The sequence below is a fragment of the Lissotriton helveticus genome, chromosome 2_1, assembly GCF_964261635.1.
Source record: "Lissotriton helveticus chromosome 2_1, aLisHel1.1, whole genome shotgun sequence".
Lineage (NCBI taxonomy): Eukaryota > Metazoa > Chordata > Amphibia > Caudata > Salamandridae > Lissotriton > Lissotriton helveticus.
The window spans coordinates 343,313,401-343,334,144 of NC_136059.1; the positions used below are offsets into that span (position 1 = coordinate 343,313,401).

Sequence of the window (20,744 nt, forward strand, 5' to 3'; positions counted from 1 at the left end):
GGCTCGAGATTGTGTCTCGGGCAGTTGCAGTGTCTCTTCAGCCCCTCAGGGCCCGAATCAGCACTCAGCGGGCCCGGTCTCTTCTCGTGGCCGCTTTACGTGCTGTCCGTCTCGGCCAGCGCCTTCACTGCTGCCCGCGGCTTTGGTTTCACTTTCACTCAATAGGCCCCTTCGCGTCGCTTTTCGTTTCTCAGTTCTGCGTGTTGTTTAGAGTCCGTTCTTGCTCGCTAGCGCTTCCGCCTTCAAAGATCCCTGTTCCTCCACCAGTTTCAAACATTGTGAGTTCTTTATACCAAGGATTTTGTAGGATCTTTTAGGCGTCCACGAGGAGCTTGCTCAGGCAGCGGCCATCTCGCTCCATGGCTAGCTCCGCCCCCCGCGTGCAAAATATGTTGTATGTGCACTAACACATACAATAGATCGTTAATGTGGAAATTTGAGTCAGGAATGATCTAGTGATGCGGGTGAAGGTTGAAGTGTTTCTAAAATGGTAATTACAAAGTTATTTTGGGTGCTATCTCTGTACCTTCTTCGTCATGTTTTTTACAAATGCCACACAGAATAACATATGTAACACAGAGGACGAATCCACCCTATACAGGCTCTTATTTTACCAACAATGTTTTTTTGCAGTCTGATCCCAGTTAAGGTGATGCGTGAGTGGAAGGAGCTTTTCTTTGCTGGGCAACCACTCTACGAGCAAGCCTCTATCGATGCATTACCACCTGATCCAAGCCGTGGGCAGCTTCTGGAACTGGAAAAAATTGGCCTGTTGGATGAGCAAGATTTTGAGGATTATAAGGTACATTATTTATTTTTGCCAATTTTTTTAACCTCTTCACTGCGGCGGCTAAGGGGGCGGGGCGGAAATGCGGCGGGCGCATGCTGGTGACGGAACCGCTCCGTCACCAGCGTCGGTTGGGCTGTGCTTGTGACGGAGCGGTTCCGTCATGGCCCGCCCCGCTCAATAGAATGCTCAGCGCAGGCGCGGAATTCGCGCCGCGCATGAGCGGCAAGCGGGCCATGACGTAACCGCTCCGTCATCAGCACAGCGCACCCGCAGCTGATGACGGATCGGTTCCGTCATCAGCATGCAAAGGGTTAACTAATTGAAGAATACAATTACCATGCAAAAATATAGTTTTTCACAATATTGCTGTACATATCTTAGAAGATGCACTCTTGTATGTGGGAACATATTAATAGGTAGTACACAATCTTCCCATTATTGTTACTGTTGCCATATAAATGTTCTTCGCTAGTGGGTTGTAAATTGTGGTGGTGTGATTGCGACATGGGTTGTATTAGGGGGCAGTTAATGCACTTACTTGCTGACATGGTGTCTCGGAATGAAGTACATTCTTCCTTCTAATGTGAAAGTAACTATCGAGTTGAAAAAACTGCTTGGGTGAATCACCCTGGGGATATTAATCCAGGCCGTACCAGAAGGAGTGTTTTTTACAGACCCGAGGTGTTTGCCCATGAAATTTTCACCTGACTCAGAAACTGAAATTGATGCAAAAGCATTTGCGGTCGACTAAAGTTTTACCTCAGCTCTTGCGTGCGGGTTTAAATTGTCTCACACTATCTAAACGTTTGGAACATGGGCAGAGAACCCAAAGTTGGGCGGGTTTTTTTTACAAAACAATAGGAGCAAAAATTTCCCTAGCAGATGTGGTGGTACACACAGTGATTGGGACGCCATACTGGCAAAGCCATCAGAGTAAACAAATGACGGCCCCTCATAAACATGAGGCGTCTCACAGGTTTTGTGTCCCACACACACAAAAAAAATAATCATAATGCCCACATAGGAAGAGGATCACTTTTAATACAGGGAAGGCACAAGTATGGGGTACACTCGGGTGGATGGCGCCCACCTACTATTTTCACAGGGTGGACGCTGTCCCAACCCCTCTCCCGCCAAGAAGTTGGCCCCAGTGTAATATGATAGATTGGTCCTAGATTGCCGTTACCAGGACACACAGTAGTGCATGCTGTTTTCCATTCCCAGCAGCAAGTGCAGGTGGCAGGGTCATTCATGTTTAAGATTCCTGCTCGGTCCAAAATTAAGACGGATTTAAACGGGCATCAGCTCTCTGATTAAGTATCATAATGGCTGGAAGCTATCTGAGCCTCCGACATAGGTGCCATTGCAATGGAGGAGAATTAAAGGCACACAGCTTGTTATCATTCAAAAAGTACTTTAAACAAGCATCTGCAATGCAATAGGTCTCGCATTCACGCGAGGTTGAGCTACTGGCATTGTAAATGACAGTGCCTTTTATTAATGTTTTGGCTTTTAAGACACAATAAAAGGCATTGTCATGAACAATGCCAATAGCTTAAACTCTCGCAAATACGAGACCTTTTGCATTCCAAATGCTTGAATGCATTGTTGAGTTGCCCCCTTCTGTCTCCCACGGCCCCTGAAGGGCTACCCGTTTACAACAAGTTGAATAAAAAAGCTGATGGTCACAACTGTGTATGAGAGACCTTCCTGCAGTAAGAGAAACTCATTAAAGAAAATGTTGCTTACAGACTAAAGAACATGTACTGTGTAACAGCCAAAGTAAAATGGCCAGTCCTCATGGGAGGTTACAAATGAAGACAATGTGGTACTAAGGAGGGACTAACAAGCCTAATATCAAATCAGAAGTCGGGATTTAAGAAGGGCAATGACAAAAGCCAATGACAAATATGGGGGGAGAGTGGACGGGGCTTCAAGTGCATACTCCAACTCAGCAAGGCTCGCAGAGCAGCGCATGCCTTGCCCAGGTTCGAACTGAAAATAAAGGGGTTGTTTCTCTGATCGTTTTTAGAGGGCATATGGAATAGGAAAGACCTTTCCTTGAACATCATAATCCTTGAAATGTCAAAATGCACAAAAATGGTGTTAACCCTTTGCGTAGGGGTGGAAAGTTAGAGAAAAGTCATGGAGCTGTTTGTGATTGGTTTGACTTGATTTGAAACACATATTACTTTCTGAGACCCCAAATGTCCTACCAATGCCAGTACTGCATAGATGACAGCAACAAGAGAAATTGCAGAGGAAGAGCCAGGATATAAAATTGTAATCGGAACAATGAGACAGCAAAGCACTCCTCATTGATGCACTGGGGTATGCAGAAGGGCGCCCACACCTCCTATGTCACTTAATCTTAGAAACCTGAAATAGGCCCAAGAACGAACACAGGATTTTCCTCCATCACGCAAATGATACCTGTCGAAACATATGTGGATACACCTTAGGATGAAGAAATGTAGCAGATTGTCTCTTTGCTGTAGGCAATGTCCTTGGGGAATGAAATGCTACTTATTTGTTGAGGAGTGTTGTAAAGCGCTTTAAGTGTCTATTATATTACTTTAGGGTGCCGGAGATGGTAGGTGTACAGAGGAAAAAGGTGAGACTTTAAAGCCTGAATACACTGTTGATAATGATGTTTGATGTTAAGCACGGGTTGAAGTGGGTGAACTCTATTGGGAACGACATTTCCAAGCTTTTTAAGTGGTATCCTAGCTGATCACATACTTTCTGGCAAAAAGAACAACCATTCCTGACTCCAAGGTACGCACAGAGTCCGTTCTAAGCATAGCGCATCATATAAGAATTCAGTTTTCATTGTTTGAGCTCCTTACAATGCTATTGGTAGCTCACAGCTGCTTCAGAGTGGTAGTGACAGAACAACGCATACATACATTATATATTGCGCATGCTTCCCCTGATAGACAAAATGTAAAAATATACCTGAAAAGCGTCAATCTTCCCTGCCTTCTTGGTCCATCTGTGTCCTCACGAGTGCAGCACTCCTAGAACACACTTGTGCGCTCCCTGGTGCAAGCCTGGTCGCTCCTTTTAACTCCTCGGAGACGCGATGTGATGGGCCAGTCCCTTTTCTTTCTTACATAAGTGAAGCATCAGAGGGATCAGATTTCGAAACAGGCAAGAGTGCTTCTGAAAAGGGGGGGCTCTTGGCCCCCCCGCCCGCATGGCGACGCGGCGACCGCTCCCCTCTCCAGGTGCCCACCCTGACCCGGATGTCGTCATTGGACTTCCGGGTCCGGGGGGCGGGCCGCAGGAGGGGCCGGGTGGGGGGGGGCGTAGCCGCCCCCCCCACCGTGCCCCTTGGGAATATAGAGGCGGGGAGCGCCCAGGAGACCCTCTTGTTCCTGGACGCTCCCACGCTACTGGTCGTGCCCCGCTCGCGGGGGCCTCTTGTTTTCCCTCCCACCACCCCTGGAACAAAATTGACTGTGAGATGATAAAGTTGGTCTAGTTGTAAATTTGTAGATTATGTTCTGAGAAATGTTAAGATATATTGTACTGTTCGATTGTGTTTAGGCCAATTTTCCCTTTCATAGGTACGTGTTGAATTATGTTTTACTATTACAATGATATTTAGGCCCTTTCCTCCTTTGGTAGATATGTGGATGTGTTATGTGTTTAGTAGAGAGTAGTTGTCCATTAGAATTTTTTCCATAGGTCGTCGTATTTATTAGGTATGGGGCATGCGGTAAGGTCATGACCGGTGAGCAGCTAATTTTTAAGGTCTGAGGGGGCGGGCATCATCCCATAAAGGAGGTTCCCGCCCAGGTGGAGGGGCCATTGGCACCTCCTAGAACTTCAGGGGCAAGGTAACTGGTGCTTCAAAGGGTCGCGGGTTGGAGTAGTCACGCTTTCCTTTGGCTGGTAGCCACCCCGCGCGCGCATACTCATGACGTCACCGGATGGCGCAGAGTAAGGGCCCTCCTTTAGTGGGTAAATGGAGTTCACGGCGTGGACCGGGTAATTTAACGGGCTTGGCTACGCATGCGCACATCGCTAGGTAAGGCGCAGCTTGTAGGACCTGACACCGGTTAGCGACCTTGCCATATGACCAGAAATGTATTATACAAAATCTAGATGAGGATGTTAGATTCGGTTAGGAAACAAAATGTATTAGAGTCTCTGTTAAGGCTAGGCTTTCACATTTGTTGACACCATTGTATCTAATGTCTTGATGATTTTGTATAAAACGTTTATCATGCAATTAAAATTTTATGATCTTATATCTTAATAAATACGGCCGGGGGTTTCGTGACCCCTGCCTTCCAAAAGTTAACTATGCTTCATGAGCCTGTGTCCTGGGTTGGCTTGGTGAGTTCGAGGGAGGGGGGCGGCAGCCAGTCGGCGACCATGCAGTCAGTTAGAGCAAAGGGTCAAAGGAGTTCGGCCAGAATGCCTGACTGAGCTTGCCTCTGCACTCATCAGCATTGCAGAACACGTCCTTGGGCCACTGGGTGGACTTGTTCTTTGCTTATAGTCATTTAACAACGGATGAACTGGGTTATCCTCGACCTACTTTAGCCTGACCTTAGAAACTCACAAGTAAGCAAACACCCTGCCTGCGCTCTGCTGCGCGTTGAATCGAAATGCTTAATTCATAGAAGTTTGAAGTGCGCCAAGTGTTGCCTTTTTGCATATGTCGTGCCTAGCCTCCTCAAGCAGTCATAGATTTCAAGGAACATCTAACTCTGTGCATGGTGGGGCTTGTAGTTTCACTCTTCTCATTAGAAATAAGGGATTGAGAGTACTGGTGCAGTCCTCATGGCTAAAATGGCAAAACTGGCTGGATGAGTCAGTCACGACTTGGTTGCACGCATGTCAATGTAGGAAGAATGTATACCTTAGCATAGCGCCCTAACAGATGCAGACGTCATTTCTCCAAGGAATACCTCAAATAAATCTATTTACATAGTGATGTACATTACCCCTATTCAATGCATATGGAACATCATCTTACAAAATGTTACATAGCGCAAACTAGACCCAAAGGTATCGGAGTGCTTTAGATGAGCACAAGTCGCATTACAGACATGAAATATGTCGGCTCGCTGCAAGGGTGATCGAGTTTCACTGGTAGAACCAAGAAGGCACGAACAACGGGAGGGTGGGGGTTGAGGGAGGGAGGAGAGGAGAAGGCATGGACAAAGCTGGGTGACGCTACATTTGCACAAAGGAAATAGTACATGCCCTGTGTAACACTCAAAGTAAGGGGCCAGTAGCCATAGGAGGATACAAATGACAACAAGGCTGTACTAAGGAGGGGCTAACGAGCCTTATAATGAATCCGAAGCAAGCATTTACAAAGTACAAACACACAAGCCAGTGAAAAAAAAGGCGGGGTGTGGGGGAAGCTTCTCTCCATTCTCAACTTCCACAGCTTTCCGCAGAGCACCGCTCGTGCGCTGGCTCACGCTCCACCTAAAAACTATGATTTGGCGGCAAGCTTTGGACTTTGTTGACTTGCTGTATATAAGAGATATGCATGCACTCTAAGAAAATACCACTATTTTTTAAATTTAGTTCTTTTATAGCGCAACTCATCCCAAGTAGAGTCTCTGAGTGTTTTACATCACACACACATTTTAAATTGACAATCAACCATACAGGTATGCAAGGCAATGTGCAGGATGTGTTACCTAAGATAGTGAGGTTAACAAGGTGTGGGAGTCACTAATCATTTTTTATAGATCACTGTGCTAAATTAGAAGGGTTGTCATTTATGAACTGCATGTAACAAAACGATCTCTGTGTTAAAATCAGTAACTCACTTGCCTTTTTACATAAAATAAAAATCCAACATCGGGTTCTTACAAGATGTGCTTTGCAGGAAATGCATTAACGCTCTATGCCAAATTGAGTAAAACTATGACTAGAAAAAACACAGATCTCTCCAGCAAGTGCGTTAAACCACCAAATTATTTTACCATTAGTATTATTCCCTGCGATTTACTGGGCACACAAAGGTCTCTGCAGAAGGTACTTTAACCCCATAAGATATTTTAGAATCAATTATTTTTATTGTGCGCGACAAGCACTGTACACAGCCCAGCTGCCTACATCAACTAGCCGGCAGGGCGTAATCATAAAGCTTCCACACGGTGTCTGGGCCTACATCCTGGAGGTCAGCCCCGCGAAATGCTATGAGTCAAGACCACCGCCCCGCCTATGCAGTGGTTACAGCTTTTCAAAACAGAACAAATGGAACAACAAGGAACACCCGTCTCCCCTCCCACCCTCCCCAGTTCTCCACTCATACACACACACATACACATACACACCCCAGGCCCAGACCCGCCCCCCCACCCCAGCTCACCCGCCTCCGAGTCAGCCTATCGCAGGGTTATCACTGATGGTATCCCAGCTCGGCAGGGAGAGTCATACATCTGCGACGGCTCTGGCCGGCGCTAAGGGGATAAGTTGTAGAATCTGTAGGTATTTCGGGCAAGTTACCTCCCTCAGGTCTTTAGACAGCAGTCGTAAGAACGGGGCCCACAACTTAGCATACTCCGTGCCTTTCCCATCTATCCCCATCGTGAGTCTCTCCATTGCTAAAATAAGCCATAGCCTTTGGAACCAGTCTCTAGGATCAGGCACCGTCTGCGAGCCCCAGTTGGCCAGCAATACCTGCCTTGTAGCCAAGAGCGCCAGCGCAATCTGCTTACCCCTCAGCGAGCGCAGTGGGAAATACTTTGGATGCGGAAGCCCCAGCAAGGTATGCTCCGGTAAACGGGGAAGTGTGATTTGAAACGCCTCGTCTATCTCATCTAAAACCATGGACCAATACCTCCCCAGCTTTGGGCAGTGCCATAACAAGTGAGCCAAGGTCCCTGTTAGACCACAACCCCTCCAGCAAAGACCCGATTTATTGGCGTCCCAGGCTCGTAGGCGCGCTGGGGTGTAATACCAATAAGCCGCTACTTTGTATGCTGATTCAGCTCCAGCGGTATTGGAGGCTGTGTGTTGCGCGCGGTAATACACATGTTCCCACTCTTTCTTTGAGAGCGGACGCCCCAGTTCTGTCTCCCATCGGACCTGCGCTTCGGTACGCTGCTTCCCCATAAGATATTTTAAAATGCAGCACTTGCAACCAATAAAACCATAACAAATTTATTGTCACATTTCTCCTTAGTGGCAATTTTCTTGTGGCATATTTAAAAAAATGTATAAGCTCACTGTTTGACTGCTTTCCTAGACTGCATCCCCTAATGACTCCACCCCTTTTAATGGCCACCCCTTGGGCCCCAAATTATAGGTTCCTGGACTAAATATTTTTCAATTTCAGATCTGCTATAAGGATTACACACAGGGCAGTAGCAAATCTGGAAAATCGTTTCAAGCCTGCCTCACATCTGCCCTCAGGGACATAGTCTAGGGGGGCTTATGGGGAGGGTTTATAAAAGTGTGTGCTCATGTCTTCTCTCACATGTGATATAACACTGTGCATTTTCCCATTCAAATAAGGACTATCACATACAATCCTGTTTGACAAACATTTAAAATTAGGTGCTTTATTTACCAGTTCCAGTCAATAAATGTTGAAGAGCTGTTTTCCGTGAAAGGAAGACCTGTTTCTTTTTTATAGCTCTGGAAATTCTAGAACACTGTATATGACTATATTAAAGTTTACCAAGCTGTTACCCTCCCTGGGCATGGCTGGTCTTGTTCTTTGCCCTTCTCACCCCTACCTACTGCTGCGTTTCTGCAGAGTTTGGGATGTACTTTGCTTTTGTCTTTTAATGTAATTCAATGCTATTCTATGTATGGGATGAAAGAACATGTGTCTTTGCATAGGGCTGGCTCCTTCAGGATGAGATAACAGTGAATAGGCAAGCCAGCAAGGCAGTCTCAATGCACAAAAGTAGAATTTCTTCATTGCGCAATGTTGGCAGTGCAACATTTCTAGGATGTGCAAAGTTCTTATTAGTGAGTGATGTCTAATGTAGATTCTGATTACTGGCTGTAGTTGGCGATGTCTCTCACTGTTCTTACATTTCCACACTAGTGTAGTTTATCAATGTAAACTAGAAATATTTCCTTGCTACATTACATTACGTATGTTTGATGGCACACAGATTCCTTTGGCACATCGATGCTTCTAAACCATCTACTGCCACTGAATTTTGAATTTCCCTAGAAGCCATCGCTTATTGGATTTACCACAATTTTCCTAAGTGAAATGACACCAAGGTAGTGTAGTTGAGGTTGATGATATTAAGCTTTGATCATTGGACTTCTCAACTGAGATTTTGGTAACACTTCTTTTTTTTCATGTACATTTTGATATACAATATGATGAAGAACCATTAAGTGCAGAACTCCTTCTTCCTTTAATCTGATGGAAGGGCAGGGGTTGCAGCATTAATGTCCTCCAGACCTCAACTATAGTGTGGCCTGTTTCTCGGCCTTCCTTGTTCTACTTACAGCCAATGGAAGGTTCTGCAGAATGCGACTGACCATGTAGTCACCTGTTCTAGTAAACAGGAGAGCATCTCACCTGCCCTTATGAGTCTGTTCTCACTCTCAAATTGTCAATGAGTGATATTGTTATGCTGTTTGTATTAATCGAGCCCAATTAAATCAAGGATTCTTGGTGCTATAGAAACAACACCATAACCACTTTATTTTAGACTAAAACGTAAATTAATCAACCTAACCAATAAAGTTAAGTATATTGTTAAAACTGAAACGTCCCTCTTACAGGTAATTCCTAGTATTTGGAGTGTTACACAACATAAATGATGGGAAACTGCATACAAACTACTTGGCACATTTACCACAGCTACAAGAACGATCACCTCTAATTAGTGGTCAAAATCTCTAAATGGAGGCATGCTGTTGAATTGTATATGGCCAAGATAACTACACCAGAACTTAAACACAAGTAGTCTGTACTGTGTGTTATCCTGAAGAAAACATCCGATGGGAGTTATCGCAATATATGTGTCAAAATACCTAGAATATATACATTTTGCTAATATATGCCTATTTTCCTACCAAAGCATTCATAGTTAATGACCCAATACATGCATATAGTCATAAAACTTGTAGGAATTTTCTTTTTAGGTTTGACTTTACTGTTACTACAGTAGCACAATCTCATTCCCAGCTTAACAATAAGCAATAAGCAATGGCAAAGCTAAAGGCTAGATCTATTGGCTTTCCCGGTGCTTAGTGGTGGCAGTAGTGATGTTGGGGTGGTGTTGATGGTGATGTGTTATTGGTGGTGATGGGTATTATTTTTTACTTTAATTGGTGGGCTCTGGTGGGCGTGGTAGTAGCGCTGGGGGTAATGGTATTAGTGGTGGTACTGGTAGTATTGGTTGGTGGTGGGTGGTGCTAGTTTTTGGTGGTATTGTTGTTATTGTTAGTGGTGGTATTGTTGTATGGTGCAAAGACCAAAAACTACAGACACCTAGAACTTTCTCCAGTCCTTGAAAAAAATCATAGAGTGCATCATAGTTAAACAGCTTGCAACTAGTTGGGAATAAATGGTTGCCCAAGCCCTCGTACTGAAGCAGCTCTTGTCTTCGCGGTGGACATAATATGTACCATTCTGAATCAAGAAAAATCTGCTGCTTTTATTTCACTCGCTCTCTTGGCAAGGTTTGTTACAGTGGCTCATTAAATATAACACAGCGGACTGACATTGGCATGAAATGGTCACTCTTAGCCTGTTTCTTTGTCTTTTTATCATCGATGAACCCAAGCAGTGGCCCTTGGACCATCCTTGTCACCCACTGTTTCAATCATCCTAATCTCTCATCATGTGTGGTGTCGCAGAGGGCTCCTGTATTTCTCCAATGCTATTTAACATCTGTGTGCACCTTTTGGCCCACTTACTTTGATCTTTCAGCTACCTTGCGTTCTCTTATGTAGACAATACTTAGAAGATTGAGCACCTCGACCACCAGGGATCTTATTTCACCACTAAGCTTACTTTCTGTCTTCCAGAAGTTCAACTGTGGATATCATAAAACTTGCTGCAGCTCAGTGCCGATAAAGAACAGACGCCAGTGAATTATGGCTCAGTGCCTTTTCCTTTAGGAGTTATTTTGGATGAAGCCCTCTCCCTGAAAGCCCGCATCAATTCTGCTAAATCTTCCACATCACTTGCACACACAGGTTGTCTCTGTAACCATCCTTTCCCAAATTGACTGTTGCAACCTTTTGTACTAGGGCCTTCCAGAATCCTGAACAAACTCAAGAGGACTCACAACTATGTGGTCTGTCTGGGTAGCAACCTGTGCAAATATGATCACTTAACCCAGACCAGGGTTCATTTACATTGACTTTAACTAAAGCTCTGCTTTTGATCGTGGTCTTTTACCAAGTTAAAAGATCTCCCTAAGCTGAATATTTTACTTGCTAGGTCCCAAAGAGAAGCCTAAGTTCTAGTGAATGGCTGCAGTTCTTAGGGCCTGCTTTTAAACAGTTAAGCCCTGGCAGTCATGACCTTCATCTGCTGGGGGTTTGTTCATTTTGTTTTTTATTGTATTCTTCTTTAGCCCCAACATTGCCTATGTTGGTGAACACGTGCTCTACAAAAAATAAATCAAAACAAGTCTTTCTGTATGAGATAAATACGTCAATGTAACAAGACGTGTGATGCTTGAGAGTACTTTTTATATGTGCAATAGTCCCTGATGCATTACAATATGATCACTTATAAGGCGACAGAATGATATGCAAAATAGTCAACAACATTAGGGTGACAAATACCCCTGTATGCTGATTTGGGATGTGATTAACAATGCCTGGAGCCAGTGGATGAATGAGCCTGATCCAAAGGCAAAGTTGGCCAAAGGCAAAGTAGGTCTTGCAAACAACTGCACTCCCAGCCCACACCTGTACTGTCAATAAGAACAACAAACATTGGCATAGCCAATAGGTCTTGCCTTTGGGACCTTATAAGTGTTTAGCCATGCAGCGGTTGATTTTGCACCAAGGATATTGTGCGGCATAACTAATACTTATAAGGTCCCAAAAGCGAGACCTATTGGCTATGCCAATGCTTGTTTTGTTTCCCTTTGCATTACATGCTGTATGTTGAGGGCTGTTTGCATGGTTACATATATTATTTTTGGATGAATTATGTCGCGACAGAATAATCTAGGAAAATAAACATAACATTTAAATAAAACTGGAAAAAATAAAATTGGGAAAATGTACATATTAGGCAACTGAATAAGGGTAATTATCTCTCAGTAACTAATAAGGCAGTAAGGTGAAAGAAGGTTATGGTTAAACGGCAATGATATAAGTAGAAAAGGAATAATATGGAAAAATATTGAAGGTGACATTCATCTCCCTGAGATTTTTTGAAACAATTTTTATTGTTCTATGTAACATACTCCGCAGCAATCTGTGACATGCATTGACAACATAACAGTGCCACAACTAATCCCAATTTCTTTATGTTAACCAGTGTGTTTTAAAAAAAAGATTGCGAAGAACATACTTGACACATAAATGGATATATTGACAATTAAACTTCTATGGCGGCAAATATCATATAACTCAAATACAATACAAAATTTAACATAGCCACTGTAATAAGGACATGATTACCTCCAATGCTATTTGTTTACATAGTATTGGAGGGCATCGTTTCCAATTAACTCTTTATTCCAGTAGTTATATTAAATGTTATATTGTATTTGAGTTGTATGATTTTTATTTGACAGCTAGGTATTTGACAGCTGGGTTCTACAGGCAAAAATCCCATTATACTATACTCTGTTGTTGCTGCAGAGTGGGAGGCATCAGTGATCCAGCCTCATAATAGTCCGAGTAGTTGAAGCTTAGCAACTTAATCAGAGACCTTATTCATTGTTGTCTTTGCAGGTGCATTATCTGACCGGTCCCATCCAGGGACAGCCATGACACTATGATAGCATCATAGGTTTTCATTATGTGATGTTGGTGCAAACACCTATTAAAGTACCGTTTTATGGCAGTACCTTCACATTCAGTCCATTTACTGAGTTCCTTCTCCTATTTCCATAAGTCAGGACCCTCAGGGATTTTCTAACTCATTAAGATCTGGGGCCAGATGTAGGTAAATCATATTTACCGACTCTTAAATACCGAATTTTACCGATTCGGCATTTAAGAGTCGGTAAATATGAAGTACCGAGATGTAGGTAAATCCAGATGTGGATTTACCGATTCTTTAAAAGTCGGTATTTACCTATTCGGTAAATACCGACCGGTAATGCTCCATTCATTCCTATGGGCTTTGAAGCCCATAGGAATGAATGGGGCATTACCGGTCGGTATTTACCGATCGGTAAATACCGATTTTTGGCAAGGGTGCAGGGGGTGTCACTTTGACACCCTCTAGCACCCCCAAAAAAGGTTCGGGGCCATATGGCAGGCATACCTGCCCTAAGGGCAGGTCTGCCTGTCATATGGCACAGGTGTGCATGCACACATGTGCATGCACACCTGAATCGGTATTTCACCATCAAATTGAATTTGATGGTAAAATACCGATTTCTTAGGCCTTGTGGGACTCATAAGAGTCCCACCTACATATCGATTTTACAGATTCTGTAAATATACCGGTCGGTAAATTTACCGACCGGTATATTTACAGATTCGGTAAAATTACCGATCGGTAAATTTACCGAACGGTAAATTTACCGATTCTGCCCCCTACATCTCAAATTCCTTTTACCGGTCGGTAACGGCCGAATTCGGCCGTTACCGACCGGTAAAACCCTACCTACATCTGGCCCTAGGTGCCTAGCCAGAATGAGCATCAGACCTATACATTTACTCGACATGCTGGTAGCCTTGGAACTAGGGAATTTGCCCAGTAAACACACCACAAGGGTTTTCGTAATATCTGGAGAGCAGTTATCACTGTATCCCAATAAGCACTAACCAGAGGACGGTACCAGACCATATGATACAAATTGACTCCATCCTCCCCCCACGTAGGACGCCCTGCATGTGCATCGGGAAAGTTATATTTGATTCTCTTGAGGCACACAGACCCTGTGTAGATGGGAGTATTGAATCATGTATCACTCTTAGATTAATCACTTGACTTTCATCTTGAAGTAGTTAATGGAATCAATAATTATTTATAGAGTCATTTGCTAACAGGATAACTGGAGCTGGAGGTCGAGTGCTTTCTGCAATGGCTACTCCTCCAATAATTTGCAATGTACCCATCAAAAATATTGTGACCAGTCAGGAGGACAAGAACACTGGCTATGAGGGGGAAGGCCTAGGTGTGCAGCAGGAAACACTTGTTCAATGCTCTGCAGCAGAACAAATGTTGTCACAAGCATAACTAAAAACAACACACTTCCAACAAATGCCAATATGAACGTTAGTAAAAAATAATTATATACCTTAAATCTAGGATTATAGTAACAAAGAGTATTAGGGAGCTTTATCGAAAACTCCTCTAATCACATGGCATACAACAGAAAAAGAACATTTTAAACAACAGGAAGTACAACAGAAGTAACTTGCATGGAATGTATAAAGAATATCACAGCTTTCAATAGCATTTTGTTATGTTAGTATCAAGTTTTAGGAGGGAGGGGAGTATTAGTTTAAAAAGCGATGTCAAAGGTGTTTTATAACTGTTTTACTATTTGAATGTTTGAAAGGTGTTCTTTAACTGGATTGTTTTTTAATGTCAAGTGGTAGAAATATCAGCTTTTAGTCACGGCTTCATTGATAGAGTTATTCTGGACAAAGTAGGTTTTCAACTTCTATAAGTCAAATTGTATAGAATTTCAGCTTCTGAGTTCTCCTTGATATGAAGAGCAGATCAGATAAGAATGGAGGGGATTCAAGTAAGTAAATGTATAAGTAAAGCTGCATTCTTTATAGTTGAGACTTGCTTTAATTTGAAGTAAAAATTGGTGCCAAAGTGGTTATAATTTATTGAGTATTAACACATGAGAACAATGTAGTACATGCTAGGACAGCATTTCTAAAGTCCCTGCTATGGATCATGGGAGTCTTAACTGCTGTTTTTAACTGGTGAAGTGAATATTTTCTTTTGAGTGAGAGAGCAATTCCCCAACATGCTCACACAGCTATGTATGCTATCAGGGTGAGGTTAGAATCCAGGATTAAGGTAAATAATTTGACAGTGTAAAAGACAGAGTGAGAAAGGTCTTCCAATTTCAATGTACCAAAACCTAATAATCAAAATATGCCCTATGAGGTTGGGGGAAGAAAATGAACTCTGTTTTTGCTGTCTGACATGTACTTGCGTTTTCTAATGTCTAGGCCATCTCCTATAAGGATGATGTCTTAACTTCGTCCTTCATCAAAGCTTTCTGCTCAGAGGCGCTTGCACCAAAATGCACCATTGATAATTTCACCTTCACCCAACGTACCTTTCCAGTAGCTCTCAACATATGCCATATTCTCCCAACTATGAAGAAACACTAGACACCTACCCGCTCACCATGTCTAATCTTCGCCAGCAAGATCATTAAAAAAGTCACACATTCAAGATCAGATCAATGCCAAACATGTCAGGCATGATCACCAATCCAGCTTTGGATCACATTGCTGTATGGAGACAGCACCCTTACAGCTCATAGATGATTCACTCCTGACCACAAAGAAGACCATATGTATTTAAGTACACTGAGGCATCAGAGCAAAAGGTGATTTCCTTTATTTGTCCATAAATACTGTCTGGAAAGGGCACTGTCACTTCACAGAAGAATGGCTCCAAGTCAAACCTCTTAAATTATTGACAACTAATAGTGAGGAAAAAAGGCTCCAGCACTTATCCATTACCACTGACACCACCGCTTTATTAACCCAGGTTTCCCTTCTGGCCTAACGCACCCGGGATTTCGTAGACTGGATGAAAAAAGATCACCATTCCTGATTGACTCCTTCGAAGTTGGAGTCTTTGTCTCTAAGGAAGCAACCAAAGACAACCTAGGCCTGGGTCAGAGAGATGGCTGTTGGTTATCTCAGGTGATTCACTGGGTAATAGACGAGGTGTGCAAGATAAGGTAAATAGAAGTAAATCACATATAGAAGCCCTATTTCACAACTCAACAACTTAAAGGCATTGTATGGTTCTCCAGCTACATCTTATAGCTTAAACCACGATCTACACATAATCATACTCTAAGCTGAGAAAGAAATTGGCACAGTCTGCAATCTGATCCGGAAGAGAGTATCTCAACCATCCAGAAGCACACAACCTAAGGTAAATTCGTATAAACTCTTGCCCAGATGGTACTTTCCTTCACGCAGCTAAAGGCAATGTTTGAAAGTTCTAAGACACAATAGAAGGGATGCAGGGGAAGCTGCACACTACTGCATACGTGGTGGTCTTATGTTCTTATCCACAAATTCTGGCGTGAAATTCTATCTGACATTAGGTCCATAACAGATATCACAATACCGCTCCAACCACTATTGCTGCTATTGGGGGGAATGTTGAAAATAACATATATCTCCTAACCACACAAGCAGAACAATTAATCTCACATGAAGAGAAGTAAAAACGTAGTAAATATAAGAGTAAGGAGTAGGAATAAGTGTATATGTAGAAGTATGAATACAAAAGAAAGCATAGGTGTATGGATATTAATAATGATAGAGGTAAGAGTTGGGGTAATGGAAGGAGTAAGCAAAGGGATGGGAGGAGGAGTGGGGATAGTGCTAGTGGTCAGTGTAGAAGTATGAGTACTGTGTATGAGTATGGATAAGGGCAAAATGGGCAGGTGAAGGGTGATGAGCAGGCTAAAGTGGTGCATCTGTACTGCAGTGAACACACACTTTACCATCCATGCATTACAACAAAAGCACTCTTTAGGTTGACTAATACTCATAGCAGCCAACACTATGATTATAAAGGGAAAACACTCCTGTAAGCTGATTCACAATGTGATTGACACTTTCATCAAGAAATGGCTGAAGAAGGACTGAAGCAAACAACTAATGGCAACTGACGACGGACCTGAATGGCCTCTCTGTGTATTATTCTGTCCATCACGAGCTCTGGCAGCGGGCTAAAGCTGTCTCTCAATGAATGTGATTCATTGTGAAACAGGCACTGGCAAATCCAATATGTTTAGGCCAATTTTGTTGTTGATAACACTGACACAATGTCTCTCACACACACGCCAGACACACAGAAACATTCAAAGTAAACTGTCAGTGTTTCAGGGCACCAAAGCACATTATAATATTGCGTTGCTGATAGTAACTATGACAGTGGTAGAGACATTGGTGGTTGGAATACTGGCGCTGATGTTGGTGATAGTGGCGGTGCTAATGACACTGACAATACTGGCGGTAATAATAGTGAAGGTATTGGTGATGCTGGTGACACCTGCAGTGCGGGTATTGGTGGCAACGGTGGGCTCTGTAATGTGGTGATGGTGCTGATGGTGATGGTATTGGGGTGCTGATAACAGTGGTGGTGGTGCTAATGCCAATACCGGAACGTTGGTGGTAATAGTGGTGCTGGTTATGGCTCAGGTGGTAATGGTAGTCATGGTATTGGTGGTGCTAATAGTGCTAGAAATGATGGTCGCTGTGATGGTGGTGTGGTGATAAATGTGATGGTGGGTAGCAATGGAGCTGGTGATTCGCCCAGCCTGCACGGTGCAGGCGGGCTAGAATAGGAAAAGGTTGCAGTGAATCTCTGAAGACAATGCTGGTGCAAAGCAGGAGCTAGGGCTGCTGTTTACAAAACGAAGGGCCCGACAAACACCTCGGGGGCTGCCGGGTACTCACCGTTGAAAAGAATCGAGTATCCAATAAGCATGAGGGGGAAAGCTGCGAGCACAGGGGGGCGGTTAGAACAGCAGCTAAAAAAACAAGTTGGTAAAAGAAACCAAAGACATGCTATAACGTGCTAAGAAGACCGCGAAAAGAAATAGAAAAAAACGCGAGTGGTGACGGAGTTGTGCGCACACGGGCGCGCGACGGAAAAAAATGCTGTGAACGTTGCGCGTGCTTGTGCACGTAATAGCAAGCTGGTGGCAGGCCTGGGTAGCAGTTTTAAACCACCTACTAAATTTCTTGCAAGACAGCGGATGCGCTGACTCTAGCGAGACCTAAAAAGGGGGCAGTTTAGTATGTGAAATGGCATGCTTTAAGATTGGTGAGTTTAGAGCGGTATACACGTACTGTGCATAGAATGTGGGCTTTCTTTATCGTGTGTGTTATGGGAGCAGAATCTTCTGTAATGTCATTATCAGTGCATGGTAACAGCTAAATTAGTAAGCTGCATAATTTATTTGAAATGAGAATAAACGGTATTCAACACAAAATCATACTGTCACGTGTACTCTACACCATATGACTTCTGTTTTTTACAAGAAAGATACTTACATTTGAACATGTGCTTAATTTTTTTTTTGTAGACCATGACAGGCGAGTGGATCCCTCTTGAAGACGTGAGTGTGAAAAGTCCTGCAACCAACAACAATATATTGGGATATGTGATTCATAGGATACTGGAATTAATTAACCCACCTGAACCTATTGCTCCACTACCTGTGTTCCCTCCAGTCCCTTTTAAGGGATGCATCTTGGGGAAAGTGTTGTCTGGGAAAAGGACCTGCCTGAAATACTTGGAAAAAGGTATAGTTTGATTCCATATTGCTTTTTCTTTTGCAGCCTTTAAACATGTCAGCTTTTATCTTCTATCTTTACAAGGTTCAAAAGATGGACCTTTGTAATCATCAAGAAGGAGATGAAACTTGTTATCCTTTATATGGTTTAAATTTAAGATAAGAGTGGCCTGTAATATTAATGTATAAATAATATATCTGGTCAAAGGACTCTCAGTTCTAAAGAGAAGCTGTTGGAGAGGTATATTTGCATTCGAATACTAATGTCCGTGCACCTGATACCAGCTACCTAACCATAGAGTCTCTATTTATTAAGTGGAGACATCATGATTGGCCTGCTGGTTACAGCATTACACTCATACGCATCCAGTGTAATGGTGCACTTGATGGAATGTGTTCGGCATGGAGTGGTACAACAGTCTTTGTAGTATGTGTTATCAACTAGAATTGGGTAAGGACAAAAGGTGATTATGGTGATGAGGCAATGAAGCAGGGAAAAATACACAAAGGCTAGATTGGACTAAAGAGTGAAAAATGGTAGATGAAAGAGAGAAGCAAGGCAGTGGTGAATTGCAGGAAGAAAATAATCGTGGGTTACGGGGTTGCTGTAAGAGAAGCGCATGTAAGAAACATGAAAGAAGGATTAGTTAACCGCACGCGTGCTAGCGGTTTTCTCGCTGCGCGCTGCGTTTTTAAAAATACCGCGTTACATGACGAGCTCAGCTCGTCATCAGCGTACGAGCGTCGTCGCTCATGACGAGCTCAGCTCATCATGAGCGCAGAAGGGTTTAAGGAGACGAAATGAGTAAGAGGTAAAGCAGAATATTGTGCTCCAAGAGTAGAGGTGGGTTGGAATAGAGTAATTTGGACCACGATGATATTGAAATAGATTGTGCCAAACCTAAGTTTCCATGAGAATCTGGATGGTCAGTTCTTCTGTACTTCAACAAAAAAAATCTTTCTCTTCCTCTGGGACCCATTCCTAGGAAACCAGAGAATGCATAAAAAGGAAACCATAAATAAAATAAGGAAAGCCAGAAGTGCTCAAGTTTAAATATTAAACGAAAATAAAAACATGATCTTAAGGTGGTTCAAAACCCCAGATGATGCAGAGAAAGAGAAAGAATCCATAAAAAAGTATTGTCAAAATTTATCCTAGCCACAGTACTTTCTGTATTCTTGTACGTTATTACAGTTTTAGAGTGCTCTAATGCATAGTTGGGGCTTGAGCCATGCAGTGTCTATCTCTGAATTATGTTTCTTAAAGCAGAAGAAAATCAGTCCAATTGGACACTGTACATTCACACAGAAAGAAATGCCTCGTGTAATGGTTTTAAAGCCATTTAAGATGACCACCCTCTGATACTATGGTGAACGGTGGTGAGACTACTAGGACGCGAGGAAAAAGTAGCCACTGGTGGACTAATAATTAAAAAGAGAGCTATGGGGCCAAGGAAGAGAGGGGAGCAGGGAGAGGCCCACAGAGGGAGAGAAAACTCTCCCCGCGCACATCAATGGAAGATTTTTACATCGCGGTGGAACAATACAACCTCTCTGATTAAAAGACAATAAGACCAAAATGCTCCTTGTGAGGGGCAAATGGAAGAATGGGTAGCAAAGCTATTAAATCAGGAGCAAGGAACTGAGATAGGCAAAAAAGCCATTCAATTATGAGTAAAGGTTGAACACGAAGCCCACAATAGGTCTGTGTTGGATAGAATAAATCTCTGTGCTAACAGACAGCTGTCTGTAGGCGAGACCTAAAAAAGCGGCCCCAATTGCCAGATGAGTGTGGGGAAGTGTTAGACCTGGCATCATTGATGTGAGTCTGCCTTCTCTGTTGCTGATATGTTTTTGCTTGTTATATGCTTTGGGCACTGTGCCACTGCTATTCAGTGCCACAGTGGAAGGGCTCCCTATGTTAAATTGATGTACAAATTAGTGATTCCATGATTGGGTTATTTCATTTACTTGTCAGACCCTAGTACACTGCTCCATGTGTGCCCAGGGCTCGTAAATCAAATGCTGCTGGTGGGCTTGCAGCAATGGTTGTGCCACCCGCAGAAGCAGCTTGTAAAGTATGTCTCAGGCTTGCCATTGCAAGACCTGTGTGCAGTCTAGTACTGCCATTTCGACTTGGCAAGTGCATCCACTTGCCAGGCCCTAAACCTTCCCTTTTCTTCATATCAGACACCCCTAGGGTAGGCCCAAGGGCAGGGTGCATTGTAAGTATAAGGTAGGACATGCTCAGGTGTGTGTAGCATGTCCTAACAGTGAATTACAGCCATTTTCGTTTTTACACTATTGCAAGGTTAACTGTTCTCCATAGGGCA

General features: G+C 43.2%; 1 protein-coding gene across 2 annotated transcripts in view; it reads left to right on the top strand.

The window, feature by feature from the left end:
- SPEF2 (sperm flagellar and cilia associated 2) overlaps window positions 1-20,744 on the top strand; it is a 1,151,963-nt gene that overhangs the window by 187,402 nt on the left and 943,817 nt on the right. For both annotated transcript variants that reach the window (XM_078674939.1, XM_078674940.1), the window contains exons 10-11: window positions 634-802; window positions 18,202-18,421. In XM_078674939.1, coding sequence (XP_078531065.1) covers window positions 634-802; window positions 18,202-18,421 — 389 coding nt within the window. The remainder of the gene's footprint in view (window positions 1-633; window positions 803-18,201; window positions 18,422-20,744) is intronic.